The following is an 18,792-nucleotide window of genomic DNA, read 5'->3' as shown; positions in this document are numbered from 1 at the left end:
ACAGGCTGTCTTCCAAGCCTCAAAAGTTCCTTAGGCATTGCAGCTGGGTCCCTGAGCCCTGTTCCCAACTGCAGGGAGGTGGCCAGCTCTGCTCCCTGCAGTTTCTGTGGCATCCCTGATCTCCAGAAGTCTTGTGCCTCTGCTTTGAAGCTCGGAGCTGCAGTGCAGAGTCACAGGAAGAGATGGGCAGATGAACATCAGGGTTAATCCTCCCTTCAAAACATCTTCTGCAGCTGCTCAGAATCTTTGCAGCAGGTTCCTGGCCTAGCGGGTGACCCCTAGGCTGCTGCAGGCAGGGGGTATGTTCAGCCTCCCAGATGTTGCCTGGACAGGGATGCCCATCCCTAATTACAACATGGGGAGGGTGAAAAAGCTTCAACCAGGCTGTTTTCCCCCAAGAATGGTGATTTTGTTACAGGGGGATGTTTTACACGAAGGCATCAAGGGAATTTTCAGTGGGATAACACCCAGCTGAGTTGTTTCGGCTTCCCTGGTTTGTTTCTACATGTTGCTGCTTCTTGACCTCCACTGGTTTTGAAGTGTTGTAATAATATTGTGTTATTATTCCTAAATCTGCTTTGATATTTTGAAGGTGAAGTTTTCCTTACCCAGCTGTTCTGAGGAAGACTTGGGTATTCAGGACTTTTTGTTCTGGCTTGGAAACAATTGAAAGTGCTGGAATTTCCCACTTTTGGAAATTCCAATTCTTGTCTCCTGAGTGCTGGGGGAAGTGCAAACAAACTGTTAGGGGGTGTAGCCTTTATGGCATGTGCCTTTCAACTGCTTCTTCAGCAGCTTGAAAGCACAGGAAACCGCGTGCAAGGACGGATGGATGCCATCAAGTCTGATTTCTATCTCTGGTTTATGAAAGCATCATCCACACAACGGCACGAACCGTGCCGGGGATTTTCAGAGGCATGAAGTGAAGCTCTTGATGAAATCTCTGTGCTGTTGCTAGTCCCATATGCATTTTAAGCTCCTTTCTCAGCAGCAGTGTTGCTCAGAGGGACTTTGAGTTGTCATCAGGGCTCTCCCCGGAGCTAGGGCAGGGTTCTTGCCCCGTTTTGCCTAGAGGAGCAAGGAAACACTAAAGCTCCTCGATCCCACCCAAACTGCCCCAATAAACTGACTGCTCTCGCCCCAGGGTCAGCAACAGTAAGGTTTTATTAATCAGATTTGAAATTGTCTTTTCAGCCTGGGTATATTTCTAGGTTAGTGGCAGTTTGGGTATGAATTTTCTTCAAGACAGACAATCTCCCTACCCAGACCCCTCTGCTCCCCTCCCCGAGACTCCCCCTGCTTGCAATGTGGTGCCACTGTCGAGCGCAAAGTGAGTTGTCCTGTGCAGGGAACTGAGCGTCCCCTGAAGCCCCTGAAGCTGCGGTGACATCAAGGCAGTGGGTGGGTGCTGGCTCAGACACCAAGAAGGGGCCCTGCTGCTGCCTAGTCCTCGCCCCCACACAGGGCCAGCAGAGCCTTGCGGTAGTCACCAGAGGTGTCCTTCTGCAAGAGGGAGACCCGTGTCAGAGAAACGGCCCTGGGGAAGCCCAGTTTGAGGTGCTGAGCTCCACGTCCAGGCCACCCCACAGGTATCTGTGCACCAGTGGAAGATGTCAGCACATCCTCTCTACAGCCAGACTGGCCAACACTGAGGCTGGTGGGGGGCAGGTTCCCCCTCCCCAGGTGATGCTCAGCACCACTCACAGCTTGGGGTCCTTCAGGGCTGAGGGCTGAGGGCTGAGGCTCAGCCAGACAAGGTGGAGAGCTGAGGAGGGATGTCCCTGTCACCTCACCTCAATCATGTGGTGTAGCGATCTGTCAAACAGGTCTATGAACTCGCCCCGGATGTTGAGCAGGTCAATCTCGCTCCGGGAAATCATGATCCGGGTCAAGGTCCTCTCATCTGTGCCAGCGCCCTGCAAAGGGGAGCTTGAACAAATAACCCTGCAAGGACTGGGGCTCATGGACCCTTCTGGCATCTCCAGCACAGTCCAAGCTGTGGATCAGGTCCACTGGAGTCACAAAAATGATCAGAGGGCTGGAACACCTCCCCTATGAGGAAAGGCTGAGGGAGTTGGGGTTGTTCAGCCTAAATAAGAGAAGGCTCTGGAGAGACTGTATTGCAGTCTTTCAGTACTTAAAGAGGGCTTTAAAAAGACAGGGAAAGACTTTGTAGCAAGTTCTATAGTGACAGGACAATGGGTGATGGTTTTAAAGTAAAAGAGGAAAGATTTCAGACTAGATAAGAGGAAGAAATTTTTTACGGAACTTGCACAAGTTGCCCAGAAAGGCCCATCACTGGAAATATTCCAGGACAGACTGGACGGGACCATGAGCAGACTGGTCTACTTCAAGGTGTCCCTGCTTATTTCAAGCAATTGGATTAGATGAGCTTTAAAGGTCCCTTCCTACCCAAACTATTCTATAATCTTTCCTTGGACATTTGCTGGACTTGATTCTGGCAAGACATTGGCCTGATGCATCTCCTGTTGTGCCCAGGTATTGGTTTGAGCTCAGCCCTGCCCTACTTCCCTCAGGGAAAGCCAGGGGACAAACCCCATCCCTACCATGGGATCACAGAGTCCCAAAGGATGGTCTGCCCAGCCCAGCCCCAGGAAGGCCCATCCTCCGCACCTTCATGGACTTGTAGAGCTTGTCAGCGAAGAAGGCTGGCTTGTTCTTCACACTCCGGACTGCAACACACAGAGGGAAGGGAAAGTGGGCTCCTGGCTCGTGGCACCCAGGAGACATGTCACAGCAAGGAGCTGTGGCACCCACTGGGTCAACTGCAAGCCCTCCCCGGTACAATGGTGTAGGCTTGGCCCCATAATAGGATGCCCTATAAATGCCCCACACCACACTGGGAGTCGCCATGGCCCAGTTGCAGCAGGAGTCTGTTGCCACATTGCCTTGGCAGAGTCTGGCAAAGGGGCTGCCTGCCCTGCAGGGAGCCCTGTCCTGAGGGAACACCCGTTGGGCACTGACCGATGGCCACGAAGGCGTCCCTCACGTCTCCCGACATCCGTTTCTTGATGGCGTGTTCCACGTCGTGGTTGGTCATTTTGATGAACTCCTGGAACACTGGGGATGGGGGAGAGGAAAGGATCACTGCCAAGCCACTCCATCCCAGCCCTGGGCACCCAGGAAACTTGAGCCTCAGCAGTGGAGACTTCTGGAGAAGGTCGGACTAGAGCAGGCTTGGGTGACTTCAACCAGCCACCTCAAATGCCATACCATCTCTTCCCATTGTCTCATCCCCACTCCCACTGGGGAGACAATGCTGAACCTCAGCCTTAGGGAGAACCCAAGCTCTTGAGTTGTAGCTGAGAGTTCAGCTGCAATGGAGAACTGTGGTCCTACCTCTGCGGAGGTGGGGGTAGCTGCGGGTGCAGAGGATGCTGAGGAAACGGGTCTCCAGGGAGTCACTGGAGTCATTGCTGGAGACATCAGCAAGTTTCTGGAAGAGCAACAATGAGTAAAGAGGGAGGCAAGGGGATCAGTATGGTAGAGAGGGACACAGATGTCCAACATCTTTTCCTGGGATAGCCAGCCCCAACTGAATACCCCCTTGCAAAGAGGGTGATGGCTTGTGAGCAGGAAAACAGCTTCTTTCCCGCCCCCTGCCCAAAAGACATTTTCTCTGCATGGATGTGAAGCTGCACATTCACACGTTACCTCTAAGAAAAGATGCTTTCCAGTTTTTATGGAAAAAGCTTTGCAATGCTTATGGTTAAGGGGTTTTTTTGTTCTTTGGGGAGGTTGTTTTGGGAGTGACCAGTATTGAAGAAGGAATTCAGAGCTGCCAGACACAGGAGCCACCCTCTACCCTGGGCCACAGCAGTGCTGCCCATGGATGAAACGGCTGGCACCCCTGCTGTGGGGCTCAGTGGGAAGCTGTACTCATCACACCTATGATGCTGTTGCAGGAGAAAGTCACTCTTCCTCCAGTTCCCATTTTTGGTGAGCCAGGGAAGCCAGCCCTGAGTCCCACACTGCCTGGGACACAGGTCCTGAATGCAGACAGGGGGCAGGATCAATCCCCAAGGGCAGGAAGGTGGCTTTCTCCCTCTCCTGCCCAGCACTGCAGGGAAGTCCCTTTGTGCATGTCCCATCTGTCCTGTTGTCTCCCATCCTTGGATGCCAGAGTCCCAAGCAAGTGAGCACAGCCCATGTGGTCAGAAGAGCCCAGCTTGTGGGACTGCAATTCCCAGCCCCAGCCCTGCACCCCAGGACCACAGCATCCCCTCAAACATGCAGAAGGGTGCGGAGCAAAAGGGCAGACACTCACCAGGGTCTCAGCAACAACCTGGTGGAGAGAGAGAGACAGGAAGACAACAGGGTCAAAAGGTGCTGTTCAACCTTTATCCTTTCCTGACAAAACAAGGGAAGTCTAGCAAAATCCCTTACAATTAGATGTCCCCAGCTCCCCTGCTTCCCTCTGAGCAGGACCTGTGTCCTCCTCCAGTTTGGCCTCTACACCAGTACTTTGGGAGAGTGGACTTTGGCCAAAAATATGAGCTCCCCACCCCTGGGGCTTGGGTGCCAGCCTGTTGCTCCTCAGGGAGCATCCTTGCCAGGCCAGGTGCCACCTGGCTGGCTAGTCCCTGTGCTTGTCATCCCTGGCTCTCTATTCCTGTACAGCATGGTGAGGCGAGAAGCAGCACATGCAGCAGGGGTGCAGGCAGTGCACAGGCAGAGGTACAGGCAGTGCGCGGGCAGGGTTACAGGCAGCGTGTGTGGCCGAGATAAAGGTAGTGCAGCATCCACTCCCTCTGCTGGCAGTAACCAAGCTGGGAATGCTGTGGTGCTCTCACATGCTTTGGAGCATTCAGGACAGGACAGGCACAAGACAGACAAGTGAGAGTTCAGGTTTGACCCTGCACTGGGCTTCCCAGCCCCTTTCAGAAAAGACTTGGCCCAGAGGAGTAGGAGGTCAGGGCACATAACCCATAGGTCACAGGTCTCCTGGGACCAGGATCTGAGCCAGGGAATGGGCCCCAAACACTGCCCTGCACTGCTTCTGGCAGCTCAGTCTTCCCCCTCCAGTCCTGTCTCACCACAGCCCAGTAGAAATGAGGGAATGGTTTGGGGGAAAGGGCTGGGATTCTGGTGTGTCTAAGGCTTCAAGGCTTCCCCATGCACAACACACAGAGGCAGGTGGCTCCTGCAGACCTGTCCAAAGCTGTGTTTGAAGCTCAAGTGCCAGATTTCAGCATCAGTTGTGTTACTGAACCCCAAAGTGACAGGTCTGCACAAGAAAGGGTGCAGTTCCCCAGCTTTGAACTCCCTGGGTTTGCTCTCATGGTCTGCAGCTTCCCTGTGCATGGAGCAGCAGAGCCCAAGGCATCAGGAATCAGGCCTGGCATCTGCCCCTGCAGTTTACAGAGACTCTCCACCAGCAGTATTTTCTTCCCTGAGGATGCCATTTCCAGACCAGGGGATGCAACATCCTCTTTTTTTCTAATGCAGAGCCCTTAAGAGCACTGCCAGTATGGGTCTTACCTTGGCATCTTCATGTGCCTGTGTGAGGTTCTCTGGTCCTTCATCACGGTTGCCCTGTGGTTGGATACAAAAGTCATGGAATTGGGGAAAGGACATCTCCTGGGAGAGCTCCAAGTGAAGGGGTGGCAGACAGGGTCCAGCAGCACTACCCAGCCAGGCAATGTCTTCTCCATAGCCACCACCCTTGCAGACCCCCAGCACTGCCTGTGGACAGGGAGGGGACAATCCCCAGGGAGAGCCGCCCTTACCAGTGCCAGGGAGACAAGAATCCTCTTGAAATGCCCTGATGTGTCGGAGCTCAAGTCGTCTTCCAGGCTCTTGTGGTAGGCTGTGGAGAAGGGATGGCTGAGCCCTGCACCCTGCCTGCAGCTCTGCTTCCCACCACCAGTGCCTGTTGTGCCCGTGGTCCCCATCAGACCTGTGGATGGCGCTGGCCATCCTCCAGCCCTTGCATGGCTGAGGCATATGTCTCTATCTGCTGTTTGCAGGACCAGGGAGCAGGGGATCAGCCCAGCAGCTCTAATGCCTTGAGCATGAGCACAGCCTCTTACTCCAGGTGCTCTGGAGGAAACAATCATTGTGAAAGAGCTCTCAGGGAAGGAGACTGACTGCAGAGCTGGGGCATGTCATTGTGAGATTGAGAGAGACAAGGACCACAACTCTACTGGAAGGACTCATAGACTTTCACAGCACCAAGCCATGGAGCCAGCTCAGAGACAAAACTGCTGCCTGGGCTTGGGAAGGGCCTTGTACAGTGTTAAACATGGTCTGTGCCCAGGGCCTGAGTGTTCCCCACATCCCTCCTGTGCTGTACCTTCCTGATATGCCTCGTTGATAGCCCTGATCTCCTGGTTGTTCCGCGTGGCCATGATTTCGATGAGGACGCTCTCGTCTGTGCCAGCCCCCTGGAAGACAGTGGCATGGTGGGGTGCTGTGGGTGCCACCACCAGATGGAGACATGGTGGCACTGCCCTGTACTGCCAGGCATGAAGGGGGTGCTCTAAGCCCAGGGCAGCCATGTGCCAAAAGTCCGTAAGCAGCAAACATCCCCAGGGGCTGGTAGGAATCAACATGGAAGTGTCCAAGCATGCAGCCAGTGGGGTCCCAGCTGGTGTGACTGGTGGATAGTAGTGTGTGTTAGTAGTTTACTTCTCCTCTGGCCCTCCCGTGGCTACAAGCTGGCTGAGCATGTTGGGCTGCAAAGAGGCCAAACTGGGCTCCCAGCATGTCTTGAGTGTGAACCAGGTCTTTCTCCTGGTGCTTTCTGCTCTTTCTTTCTGTATAGGAGATGAGAGCCTGGAGTATGTGAAGCAGGGGGGCAATCACAACCCTGGGCCATAGCATGTGGGTGGAGCCACAGTGAAAACTACTTCATCCTCTTGTGCTGGCACTGACACCAGCAGTGTGGCAATTACCTCCACGGCCTTCCTCAGCTGCTTGGCATCGTACTGCGCCGGCGTCAGCATGAGCCCAAGGATCAGCTTGGCCAAGCTGCCTGACAGCTCAGATTTCAGGTCTGCCATCAGGTCCTGCAAAAGCGTTTGAGAGTTCAGTCCCCAGCTGCTTCCACTGAGATAGACCGGTCAAGGTAATATGGGCGAGAAAATAGGGTAGGAGAGCATGAGGGTGGCAGACATCTGGAGAAACCCTTGGAGTGGTTTAAGGTCACATTTTGGGGGTGGCTCTGGAGAGATCTTGGCTTTCGAGTCCTCTGTGCAGGATTGAAGTTGGGGCAATGGAAGAGGGATGTGCTCTCTTGGGCTGTTGGGGCACCCAGAGTGGGAGGCTGCTGTGACAACTGTTTTCCTTGGGGGAGTCATGCCAGGGCACATTGGTGTGCCTCAGCTGCCCGCTGCTCCCCCAGCAGGATTTCTTTCAGTGAGGAGCCGATCTCCACATAGGAAGGGGCAGGATAGAGGGAGAAGAAGGGAGCAGGGTGGGATGGGGGCCACAGTACCCTGCCATAGTGAGCCTTGTACGCTTTTATGATCTGCTGTCTCTGGGCATTGCTTCTCTTGGTCACCACGTCGATGATGGCTCCTTCGTCTGTGCCTGCAATGACAGCAGTGATGCTGAAGGGGGAGGCTGCTGCAGAGACACACAGTGTCACCTTGTCACCCCAATTATGGGCACACTGCCACCCCCACAAACTGGGCATGTGGGGAAGGGAGAGCTCTCACAGCTCCAAAACCATCTCTGTTTCTCTAAGCAGCCCGGCATGGGCCAGGGTGGATTTTCTGCCCCAGGTGGTGTGGAGGAGCAGCAGCAAGGGGCTGAACTCATGGTCCCCACTTACCCAGGCCCTTCATTGCCTTCCTCAGCACCTGGGCATCGCCATCATCATTGAAGTCTCCAGCAGGCTGCACAGTTCCTCGCAGCTGTGAGTGCACAGAGGGGTTTAGGTTCATTCTCAAGGTGGGTGGGAGAGAGGGAGGGAAAAAGAGAGGGAGGGAACAAGGGAGGGAGGGAACAAGGGAGGGACTAAGGGAAGAAAGGAGGGAGGGAGGAAGTAAAGGAGGGATGGAGAGAGGGAGGGAAATGAAGAGAAGGAAAGGTGCCACCCGGCAAGCTGAGGCCAAAGCAGGTCATGTGTTAGTGCAAGCACCCAGGGCTCACTCAGTCAGGATGGCCCTGCCTCTATCAATCCTTCCATTAAGGGGCAAACCACAGCCAGGCCAGCAAAGAACAGGAAGAAGACAGCAACAAACAGTCCCTGCAGTCTCGTTGTCCCTGCTTGGTGTTACTCCTGCCTCCCCTAGTACTGGGACACCTCAGCCTGGGCTGGCCACATCACTGAGAGCCAGAATAGGACTCACCGAAAGGGTGTCCACTCCTACCCTGTGATTCTACCCTCCTGTGTCCTTGCATGTAGGGCTCAGGGTGTCTTTTCTGCACATTCCAAAGCACCCTTTTGTGGGTGCCCCCAGCTGCATGCAGGGTGCTGGGTCCTCGTGGTACAGCCGTGTCCTGGCCAGCCCTGAGCTACCCCAGGGAGCAGGAGGTTTCCAGTGGGCACTAGAGCCAGGGCTCCAGGTGATGCATTGCACAGACATGCAGGACCCACAGCCCCGAGGGAGGAAGGCCTCAGGGAGAGTAGGGGGTTAGTGGAGCCCGTGGGGGGTGGCCAGCCTTGCCAGGGTTATGTTCTGCCAACCTCATACCCCAAAACCAGAGAATGACATCGACAGAAGTCATGGAGAGAGAGGCAGAGAAGAGCTGTGGGGTTGGCTGTGCCCCGTGGCAGAGAGAAGCAGCCAGAAGTCCCAAGCTGGCAGGCAGCACAGAGGGGGTACAGGGGGACTGGGGGGTTCTGACCTCTACTTTGGCCACCGCACTAAGCTCCCACATCCGATAGGCCACCTGCGCCGCCTCGGGGAAGAACTCACCTGCAGCGCTGCAATGGGAGGGCAAGGACAGGGGACAGTGAGCCATGGGAGCCCCACACCCACCAGCATTCATTCTGTCTTGCTCCTCCTTGAGGGGTGGACTCTGCTGGGTGCTGGGCACAGGGGCAGCAGGAGTCAGGTGCTTGCTGTGGGGCTGGGTAGGTGGGAATGGGGGTAAATGGGTGGTGAATCCCAGACTGGAGCATCCTCTCTCCAGAGGTTTGTGCCTGCCCTGTGGGGCTTCCACATGCCAAGAAGGGACTATGGCATCATGGCTGGCCATGCAGAGGGGCCACAGGGCCCCCTGTACTGAACCATTGTCCCTGTGGGTGCTGCTGGTCCAGGTGCTCCACCAGGCTCTGATCCAGAGGTTGGTACCCAGCACCAAGGGGATGAAGAGGGACAAAGAGAGTGTAACAGGTGGTCTTACTCATCATCCCCTCCACACAGCTTCAGCAGGGCCTTCTTATACTCCCCAGAGGTGTCCTCCTGAAAAGGCAGATGGAAAGAGAGAATCATGCAGTAGGTAGGGTCAAGGTAGTGACATGGGATGTGCTCATGGGATGGGGTCTCCCTGAGCTTTGTCCTCAGAGATGGACACCTGGCACAGGGTGTCTGGGATGGGGACTCAGCCCTCCCAGAGGTGCTGGCATCACAAGGGAGGCAGCACCAGCAGCTGTTGGGAGGGTGACCAGGATCCCCAGGACTTACCTTTATCATGTTGTAGAGAGATTTCTCATACTTGGTCCTGAACACCTCCCGGATGTCCAGCATGTCGATCTCGCTACGGGACACCATGATGCGGATCAGGGTGTTGTCTCTTGTGCCTAGCCCCTGCAATGGAGGAACCCTCACATCAAGCCTGGGGTGGCCAAGCAACCCTGTCCAACCCACCACACATGGGACTGTCTATCCAATTTCTACCCAGCTCTGGGTCTGAAGGAATAACTCCTTTGGAGGGAAGAGGAGAGACCCCAGGTCACACAGGTCCTGTCTTCATGGACCTGCATCACCCTGCTCTCCAGAAGCACCTCGTGGCAAGGAGACCCCTCCTCTGGCCAGCTCCGCCCAGTGCTGTGAGGGAACCCATGGAGAAGGGGTGATTCACTCACCTTCATGGCTTTGTAGAGCCTTTCAGCAAAATACTCTGCCGTGCTTCTGACACACTTCACTGTGGGGAAATTCAGGCATGGTGAGGGATGCTGACACCTGGATTCTCCAGTGCCCCCAGAGCCCCAGCCTCTGAGCACCCACACTTCTTGGGAACCACATCCAGAACCCTCACCCACTCTGAAGGAGATTCCCTGAGCTCCCTAAACCCATGTACATCCACAGCCCTGACCCCACTGGCCCTGGTGTGGAGCCCTCCCACTCCAGCAAGGCCACTGGCATGTTTTTGCAGCAACCCCACTTAGGGACTAGCCTTACCCACGGCCAACATCAGCTTCTCAAAGTCACCAGAGAGCTCTCCCCGGATGCTCCTCTCGATTGGCTTCCCAGCAATCTTCAGATATTCATCAAAGACTGTGGGATGAGACCAAGGCAATGCCTGGAGAAGCTGACAAGATACCTTCAAGCCCACCCTGAGCTTGCAGGAGATGCTCACCCAAGCGGAGATGCTGCTTGCTCCTCCGGCCAAGGATGTAGATGAACTGGGCCTCATCTGTGCCCCATTTCAGCTCGCCAGCTTCCAGCAGGTCCTTGTGGGATGGGGAAGGTGGCAGGGCCCAAGTCAGGGTGCTGTTAATGTGGGGCTCTGCACATGCATGGGTGCTCTTGGCACCCATCTGCCTTTTGCAGGCCCATATCCATATGGTCCCAGTGCCACCAGCCCCATCCCTGCCCAGATGCCACCTCTCACAGTGACTTGCCAAGCCTCACCTTGGCATCCTGCTCCACCAGGTCCTCACTCACCACGTCGTCCTCCTCTCTGGCACCCTGTGGGACAGGGACAGGCTCAGCCATGCAGGGCACAGGCACCCACCACCTACAGATGCTGGGCAGATGGACATACCTGAAGCAGAACGACCAGCATCTTCTTGAAGTGACCTGATGTGTCTCCAACAATGTCAGCTTCCAAGTCTCTCTCATAGGCTGGTGGGAGAGGGAGAGGTCAGAGACTGGTAAGCTGGATCCCTTCACCTCTGCCGTTTGCATGGTCCAAGGGGGCACAGGGCAGCCCCTGCCCTTCCCCAGCCCTTACCATCTTTGTAGGCAGCCACCAGGTCGTGGATCTCCTGGTTGGTGCGGGAGGCGAGGATCTCGATGAGGCACTTCTCATCTGTGCCAATGCCCTGCAGGCAGAGACTCAGCCTCATGAGCAGTGGGGCCAGCTGAGGGTGTCCTTGGAGGGGCCCCAGGGGGGCTGCCCACCCCTTACCGAGATGGCATCTTTGATCTCCTTGGCATCACCATAAGCAGGGGGACGCATCAGACTCACAATCAGCCGTTCAAACTTCCCCGTCAGCTCGTACTTGAGGTCTGCAATGAGGTCCTGGTGGAGGGGGAGAAAGGGATGGGGACCCTTTGCTTCATAGCACCTCTGGGTCCAGGAAACAGTGGGCCAGTTGGTGGCAGCCAAGGACACCTGTGTCTGCAGTGGGGGCATGGACCAGGGAGTGTTCCTGTCATTACCTTCCCATAGAGAGATTTGTAAGCTTGGCAGATCTCCACTCGCTGCTTGTTGCTTCTGGATGTGATGAGATCAAGGATGGCCTCCTTGTCACTGCCTGTGGGGAGAGTCAGAAGTCATGGACAGCCCATGGCTGGGTTCAGCACAGCCATCCTGACGTGCCAAAGATTCTTTGGAGCCACAGTTGGGAGGAGAAGCACAGACAAGCTGTCTCCAGGGAGGAAAGGGAACCAGAACAGCTCTAGCATGCTGCTAAAGCAGACATGCAGCTGAGAGGGGAGGTGATGTAAGACACCCAGCCATGCAAGGGTCAGCCAAAGGAATAGGGGACATCAAGGTGACAATCTGGAGGAGTGTCCATACCAAATCCTTTCATTGCATTGTACAAGGCCTCTGCATCCTGGTTGGCATCAAAGCCTTGGAAATCCTTCACTGAGCCCCTGTAGACCTAGGGGAAAGGAGACAAGAAGGTACAAGGGGAAGGAGCAGCCCCCAGCAGGATGGGAGAAAGGAGAAGCTGAAGCTGAGCAGGTTTGAGGCGAGATCCGTTTCTGGTCAGGCTGTCCAAGGCAGAGCTCAGCCTCAAACATAAACACTTGTTCCTCTCCACAGTTGTTTTCTTTACTTTTTACTCTCCTGGTTGTATAAACTGTGTGCCAGGTCCCTGGAGTACATCCATGGCCTTTTCTCTCTTATCACTGTTTGCTGCTTGTGCCCGTGTTTAAGCTGAATATAGCCCTCTGCGCCATGCCAGCAGGAGCCAGGGGGTTGGTTACAGGTTCCTTCAGCTCTTTCAGTTCCCTGCACCACCTTGGAAGGGGTGGCAGGAAACGGGGAGACCCCACGGGAGGGTTGGACACCCTGAATGCAGGGGAAGGCACCCAAGGACCAGGGTGATCCCCCTGCAATGCAGCTGGGCTGAAGAGAGCTATCGGGGCTGAATTCAGAACAATGAAGAAATAATCTTCCACTGCCTGTTGCAAGCGGGGAACCCCTCTGGGTGCTGAGGATGTCCAAGCTCTGCATGACCTCCAAGCAAGGAGACAAATTTACAGGCACAAAATCATCATGGGCTGCTAAGTGGAAAACATTGAGAAGCACCAGAGCTGCCAACAGCTTGTCCTGCCCCAACATGCACTCCCTCAAGGCCCTGGCTGATCTGAGGGGTCAGAGCACAGAATATTGGGAAAGACTTCACTGGAAGCCTGAGGAATCTTGGGGGTTGCCATGATCCGCTTCTATCTGGTGCTCTGCCCCTCCAGGCTGTACAATGGGGACCCTAGGAGACCTTAGGAAAAAGGAAGGACCAGGCTCTCCCTCTGCAGATCAGCTTTGCCCAGAGGAATTCACCCCAGGGGAGCCAGGGGCTGAACTCTGAATAAGATCAGCACCACCCTGGGTGGAAGCAGATGTGAAACCAGCCTGCCCTCACATGAGGAACTGGGATACATCCCCAACAGAGGCACAGAGCGGGAAACATTGAGGAGCAGCATTTCCTTAGCAGTCTTGCTGGGAAAGAGGAGGGCTGGGAGCCAGGCTGAGCTGGGCCTGTCAGCTGTGTGAGCACCCTGGGAAACTGAGCATCCTCCTGTGGCTCTGCTTGTACCATGTGCCAGCTGGGTTTGTGCACCTCCTTTGAATCACCTACTCAGGATCTGCTACATGGCTTCTCTAAGGTCTCCAGCAGCTGTACAAAGGCTCAGGCCTGTTGACAGCATGGGGATCTAAAGCCAACATGTCCTCAGAGAAGATGGGCACCAGTGTCCCTGAGCCAGCAAGTGCCCTACCAGGAATGAACCCAAGGAGATGGAGACAGGGCAGCTCCATACCCACAGCTCCCCTGAGTCCCATCCTGGCACAACAGCTGGCACCCCCAGCACCTTCATAAAGAAACTAGAATCTGTAGCCCCATTTTCCAGAGAGAAACTGGGCACATCCCACAGACCCTCCCAGGAGGAGCTGCTGGCACTGGTGTCCCATGTGGCAGGGACCAAGAAGAGACTGTGCCCTTTGAGGGAGCCAGGCGGGCACGGGACAGATCGTATTGCAGGTGACTCAATCGGGAGAGCTGGATTTAGCCCCACTTCCCGGCAGTTCCCAGACCCTCCTGGCTTAGCACAAATTACTGCCACACACATGCCTTGCAGAGATGTAAATAAGGAATTACAAGGCAAAGGAGGTGCCCAGAAGCAGCAGGAATGAACAAAGGTGGCAGGAGGGTGCTGGGGTTGCACCAGTGGTGGTGGGGAGTCAAGATTTTGGATGCGGCTAAATGGAGAGGGGAGCAGGGCTGTGTTCCTTTCTGCATCATCCAAGCATGAGGTGCCTGCCTTGCCACAGTGCTGCCCTGGCCAGGGCAAGGGAAACTGAGGCAGGAGCTCAGCGTTGTGAATCACCCTACATTCCCTGCACTCTCTGTGGGAATGAGTCCCAAGGAGGTGCAGAAACATCACTTGTGAGGGAAACAGCATCCTGCCCGCTGCATACTCTTCATACCCGCATCCTGCCTTCAATCCCCTGTTTCAGCTGCTATGGGCCTCCCACCTCCCCTCCTCCAACCTCTGAGTCATCCTGGTCTGTCCGGGACCTCCCAGCTAAAAATAAGCCATACTGGGGCCAGGAGGGTGGAAACAAAATTCCCAGCAAGGCTTCACTCTCTCCCACCACGTGGCTTTTTGGGGTCATGGACCACTGCAGGGGAATGTTCACCTGCACTGTAACTCAGTTTCTCCACCCAGAGCAATCACTGCCTCTGCTGGGCAGGAAGCTTCAGATGATTGGGCTGAAGGAAACGGACTGCTTGATTTCTCCAGGGAATGGAAAGTAGAGCGAAGAAAGGAGGCTGGGACTCCTCCCCTTCCAGCAGGCTGTACCATGCCAGCCACAGCTGCCCACCGAGGCAGGGTTTTCCACCCACGCTAAAACGTTTTCCTAGCTGCAAGGGAGCACCTGCTCACCCAGCTGCCATACTACACCGTCCTGGCTCAGAGTGGGGAATAATCCAGGCTGGGGAGTGGGGAGAGGCCCAAGTGGGGCTGCATGCCTTGCAGGATCAGGCAGGATTTCTCTCCAATGAAAGCACAAATCCCCAGTGCAACATTTCTTCTCCCCTTCCCACGGCCCTGCGTCTCTCCCCCATTCCACTATGGTCCCAAAAGGATTTTTGCTCCTTGCTGTCCCTGCTCCCCAGCCCAGCACTTCCCCCATCTGCATCACAATCCAGACAGCATTGGCTGGAGAGGCAGGAATGTAAACAGGCTTTGGGCAGCAACGTGTCCCTGAACGTCACCGTCCTTGCTGCATGTTGGACATACTGCCCCAGCTCAGGGATGTGCCCTACGGCATCCCAGTACCCATCCCCGCCATGTGAGGGTCACTCTTACCTTTCCTTTGGGTGCCATGGCTTCCCAAGCTGGTAATGACTGGAGCAAGGGCAAGAAGGAGCTGTGGAAGGGAACAGAAAGGTCAATGTGAGCCAAAGCCCCTCTCTGTGGGTTGTGTTAGTTAAGGGAGGGTTTGCTCCCGCCATGGGTGCGGGTGTGGTACCCACAGGAGGGTGATGCCAAGTAGGGTGCCAAGTAGGGGAGGATCAGGGAGAGGGGCTTTGCTGGCCACCCTGTGGTCACCAGAGCCTTTGGTATCTGGGGCCAAGTTGGAGACTGCAAGGGCCAGGGGCAGCGCAGACAGGCCCTGCACAGCTTCTTGCCAGTGCCAAGAGAAACCGGAGGGGAAAAGGTGCTGAATACGTGGAAATGAGCTGAGCATCCTCTGCAGAGCTCGGCCTTCTCACTGCACCCCGCAATGCCCCTTCTGCTCCTCTGCAGACCCCAAGCTCTTGAACCATCCCAGCTGCTGAGGACGTCTCATTGCCACGTGATGCTGGGACTGGGCAGCCCCCAAGAGCTCCCACCAGCTTTTATCTGAGTTTCCTTGCAGCAATCAAGGCCACTACCAGTCGATGCCCAGGAAATGCAGCTGGGTTTCCAAGGTAACTTGCAGGTTGTTTTCTAACACTGGCACCATTTATAGCTGCAACCCACTGCGGTGTGGGCTCTCCCCACCCTCACAGAGAAAGTCCCCAGACAGCGCCATTTGCTCTGAGGAAGCTGGCAGAGGGAGAAAAACAGCTGGAAAATGGAGCCTGGCCATGAATGAACCGCTGAGCGTCAGCTGAGGCCAGCCATGAGGCACAGCCCCCTCTTTGCTTGCTCACCCTCCCTTCCAGACACGTTGCAAAAAAGCTCAAGGCAGAGCAGGGCTGCCCTGGGGGGATTTCTGACCCCAGACGAGTTTGGTTTCATGCCATGGAGTGAAAAGGAGAAATCATGTGAACTTCCCTAGCTTGGCTGCACATCCCTACGAGAGCACTCATGGAGGGGGAGACCCAGCCCTGCAGCCATTGGTGTGGCAGAGTGCCCCTACTCCGGTGCAGGAAGCCTGTAGCTCCCATGGGCATCCTTGCTGAGGGGAAGAAGTTTTGCAGAAAACCAAAGCTACCTTCACCTTCCCTTTTCTGCTGGGGAGGCTGCAAGCCTTGGCCACCCTTCACCTGGCTCCTGGCTGGGGAGAGACCCCACGTGCCCCACATGCAGTGGGGCCGCACTGCAGTCGGGTGCTGGGTGGGTGCCAAGGAATCCCACCCCTGACCCACTCTGGAGCCTGTAGGTGAGGCTGTGTGCCCTCCTGGGAGCAGAAAAATCCCAGCATGGCACAGCTCTCCTGCCTTGCTCCATGTATGTGGCAGCTGAGCTGAGACCACCCGACTCATCTCAGCAGTGGCAGAGAATCGCCGACCACACCCAGTCCCCGACCTGTCCTTGCAATGCCTTGTCCCTTGTCCTCCACTGTGGCCAACACCTCCACAGGGACTGGGGGAGCAGCCCTGGGAAGATGCCTGCACAAACATCCACTGGGCAGTGAAACCTACAGTGAAACCCAGGGGCTGCAGTGCCACAGCATGGGGGTACACCTGCCCCTCCCCAAACATTGGAGAGGTTGGGGTTATGGAGTTCCCGGGATGGAAAGTGCCATGAGAAATCCAAAATTATGCTCACAGCCTTTGCAGAAGCCTCTGTCCCCCCAGCAGTGCATCCCTGCAGCCTCTCCAAGGCCCCCCCACGGGTTTGGGCTCAGGGGTTGCACCCCTGGAGTCCGACTGTCTTGTGGGGCTCCCTCAGCACAGAGGCCACAACATTCAGTGCCCACCACCCCCCCTTGTCCTCCCTGCAGGGAGCAAAGAGAGCTTCACCAGGTTAAACAAACTGGCACCCATCCTCCTTGTGGGGCAAGGGAGATCCCCAAAGTCCCGGCCCCACCCCAACGTTAAAATGCCCCCCTGCCCTTCTACAGCTCCGAGCCTGTGGGGTGTCGTGGGGTGCATTTACCTGTGCAAAACTTGGCAGGTACCAAAACAGGAGGATCCTCAGCTTGGATCCCAGCTGGAAGGATGGGTGTTTCCGCAGCCGCGGCAGCACCAAAGCACGGACAAAGGCGCATCCCGGCCGGGACACACCCATGGGCCCCGCAGCAACGCCAGCGCCCACCCCAAAAAGCACCCGCTGGCAGCACAGCCCCCCGCGGGCTTGTTAAAAAGGGAAGTTTTTTCATAAAAAGAAAATACAGGGATCCCCCTGCAGCCACCCCTTGGAGGGAGCCTCTGCTTGCACGGCTCACCGCCCAGCCAGGGCTTTCCAGGGCTTTCCTCCCCTCGCAGGAGGGTGGCTTTGGCACCCTCCACTGCGGTGGCTTTGCACACCCGCCCGGTCCCCCCGCACAGCCCCGCACACTGACCGGCAGCTCGGGGCCTGTCCGGGGGTGTTCACAGGAGTAGCCGCCGCTCTCAGAGCGCTCTTGTGGCCGAGCGCTCGTCCTTGCCTTGCAGCTGTTTCCTCGCGGCGAGAGACGGAGACGTCACCGCTCATGAGCCCTCCAGTCCCCGCCTGCCCTGGAAGCGCGGCCAGGGCCACATCCCACACTGGCTGCCACGCCAGACCTCAGCCAGGTGCCCGCGGGACAGGGGCACCCAATGTCGCCCGCAAAAGCACCCTGCCCCTGCCCAGATTTGGGGAACAACGGCCCCTCTGGTGTGTGCAGGGGCCGTGTGACAGCAGTGGTGACACGCACAGTGCCAGGCAATGCCAGTGATTGCACTTCATCTACGGAAATTTCATGCCCTTCCATCCCCACCCTGCTGTGGTTTCCTGATGAATGCCAGGTGCAGGGTACCCCACTGCCTCCCAGGCAGGTCCTGTTGTCAGCCACATCGTCTCAAAACAAATCCCACCTTTCCGGGTCATGATTGAGAAATGTCCTGTCCTGACTCTCAGGAAGGAAGAATGGGCTAAGGTTGGCACCCCAGGACCAGCTTAAGGGGGAAGGTGCTGACCAAGGCTCTGCAATGAGCATCCGTGGGGCAGGACCAGAGGTGGCACAGAGAGCTGTTTTTTCCCCCAGCCTTCCCTCCCGTGCTGCTCACACAGGGCTGAGAGGACCTTGCAGCACAGCATAGATGCAGATGCAGACTGAGTCTCCCCAGGATGCTCCTGTCAGGCTGTACCGCTGCCTGCAGTGCCCTGAGGTCATTTCCTTCTCCTCCTCATCCAGGTTAACCCTGCTCCTGCTTTGTCCCCACCCTTTGCCCCCGCCAGCACAGAAGCTGAACTACTGAAGGAGCTGGCGAGTTGCCCCAGGAGCCATGGTCAGTGGTGTCTGTGCTCTGGCTGACATCAGCAAGAGCACATAAAACCAAGGAATCCTTGGAGATGCTGAAGGTTGCTGGTGTGTAACTTTTCAGGTATCCAAGCTCTGGTGGTACCCACTGTCTTGAGCAGCTTTCTGGAGCTGTAAGGCATCTGAGTTGCTCAGCCCTGCCTGTCCTGGGCAGCAGAGCCCCCCAGGCTGGCTGTAACATACCCAATGGCTGTCATGCAGCCACAGGGCTGTGGTCCCCTGGTGGCAGCCTGGGAGGGGGAGACCCCTATGGCCAGCTAGCACTGACTGGCTCCTTCGTGCCCTGTTTTTCCCTCGGGGCAGTGTTCCCTTGGGCTGGCATTGATGTTTGGAGACCTTGCTCATGTGAGATGGCGTGGGTGACAAACACAGCTTTGTTCACCCTGCACTGCAGTGTGGGATAACAGCCCTTCTCCTACCCGTGCCCCCTTCCCCCAGAGGCGCTAGCCCAGCAGCTCATAGGCTGCTCTGGGGACATAAGGTTGCCCCATACAGCCAGGACAAGGCAGCCTTGTGGTCAGAGCATACACCTATGCTTTATTG

The 18,792-nt window shown here is 56.2% G+C and overlaps 1 protein-coding gene across 3 annotated transcripts; it reads right to left on the bottom strand.

The window, feature by feature from the left end:
* Positions 1–1,146: 1,146 nt before the first annotated feature.
* Positions 1,147–17,487, bottom strand: ANXA6 (annexin A6). 3 transcript variants are annotated; one of them, XM_071570052.1, is made up of 26 exons: positions 17,311–17,486; positions 14,904–14,964; positions 11,884–11,968; positions 11,523–11,617; positions 11,269–11,382; positions 11,092–11,182; positions 10,903–10,982; positions 10,770–10,826; positions 10,495–10,588; positions 10,317–10,412; positions 10,001–10,059; positions 9,600–9,722; positions 9,319–9,377; positions 8,818–8,896; positions 7,799–7,880; positions 7,460–7,554; positions 6,918–7,031; positions 6,317–6,407; positions 5,751–5,830; positions 5,503–5,556; positions 4,289–4,306; positions 3,361–3,457; positions 2,986–3,081; positions 2,635–2,693; positions 1,794–1,916; positions 1,147–1,503 (listed from the first exon to the last, which is right to left on the bottom strand). In XM_071570052.1, the coding sequence occupies exons 1-26, from the start codon at positions 17,439–17,441 to the stop codon at positions 1,444–1,446; spliced, it is 2,193 nt and encodes a 730-aa protein (XP_071426153.1). In that variant the 5' UTR covers positions 17,442–17,486; the 3' UTR covers positions 1,147–1,443. The 3 variants fall into 3 exon arrangements, with proteins under 3 accessions (XP_071426153.1, XP_071426156.1, XP_071426155.1); XM_071570055.1 differs by lacking the exon at positions 17,311–17,486 and adding an exon at positions 16,905–16,995; XM_071570054.1 differs by lacking the exon at positions 4,289–4,306 and having other exon boundaries at positions 17,311–17,487.
* Positions 17,488–18,792: the final 1,305 nt, after the last annotated feature.

This window comes from Pithys albifrons, chromosome 15, assembly GCF_047495875.1.
Source record: "Pithys albifrons albifrons isolate INPA30051 chromosome 15, PitAlb_v1, whole genome shotgun sequence".
NCBI classification, from domain to species: domain Eukaryota; kingdom Metazoa; phylum Chordata; class Aves; order Passeriformes; family Thamnophilidae; genus Pithys; species Pithys albifrons.
Note: the sequence above shows the minus strand (reverse complement) of the source record. Positions and strands in the feature narration are given on the sequence as shown.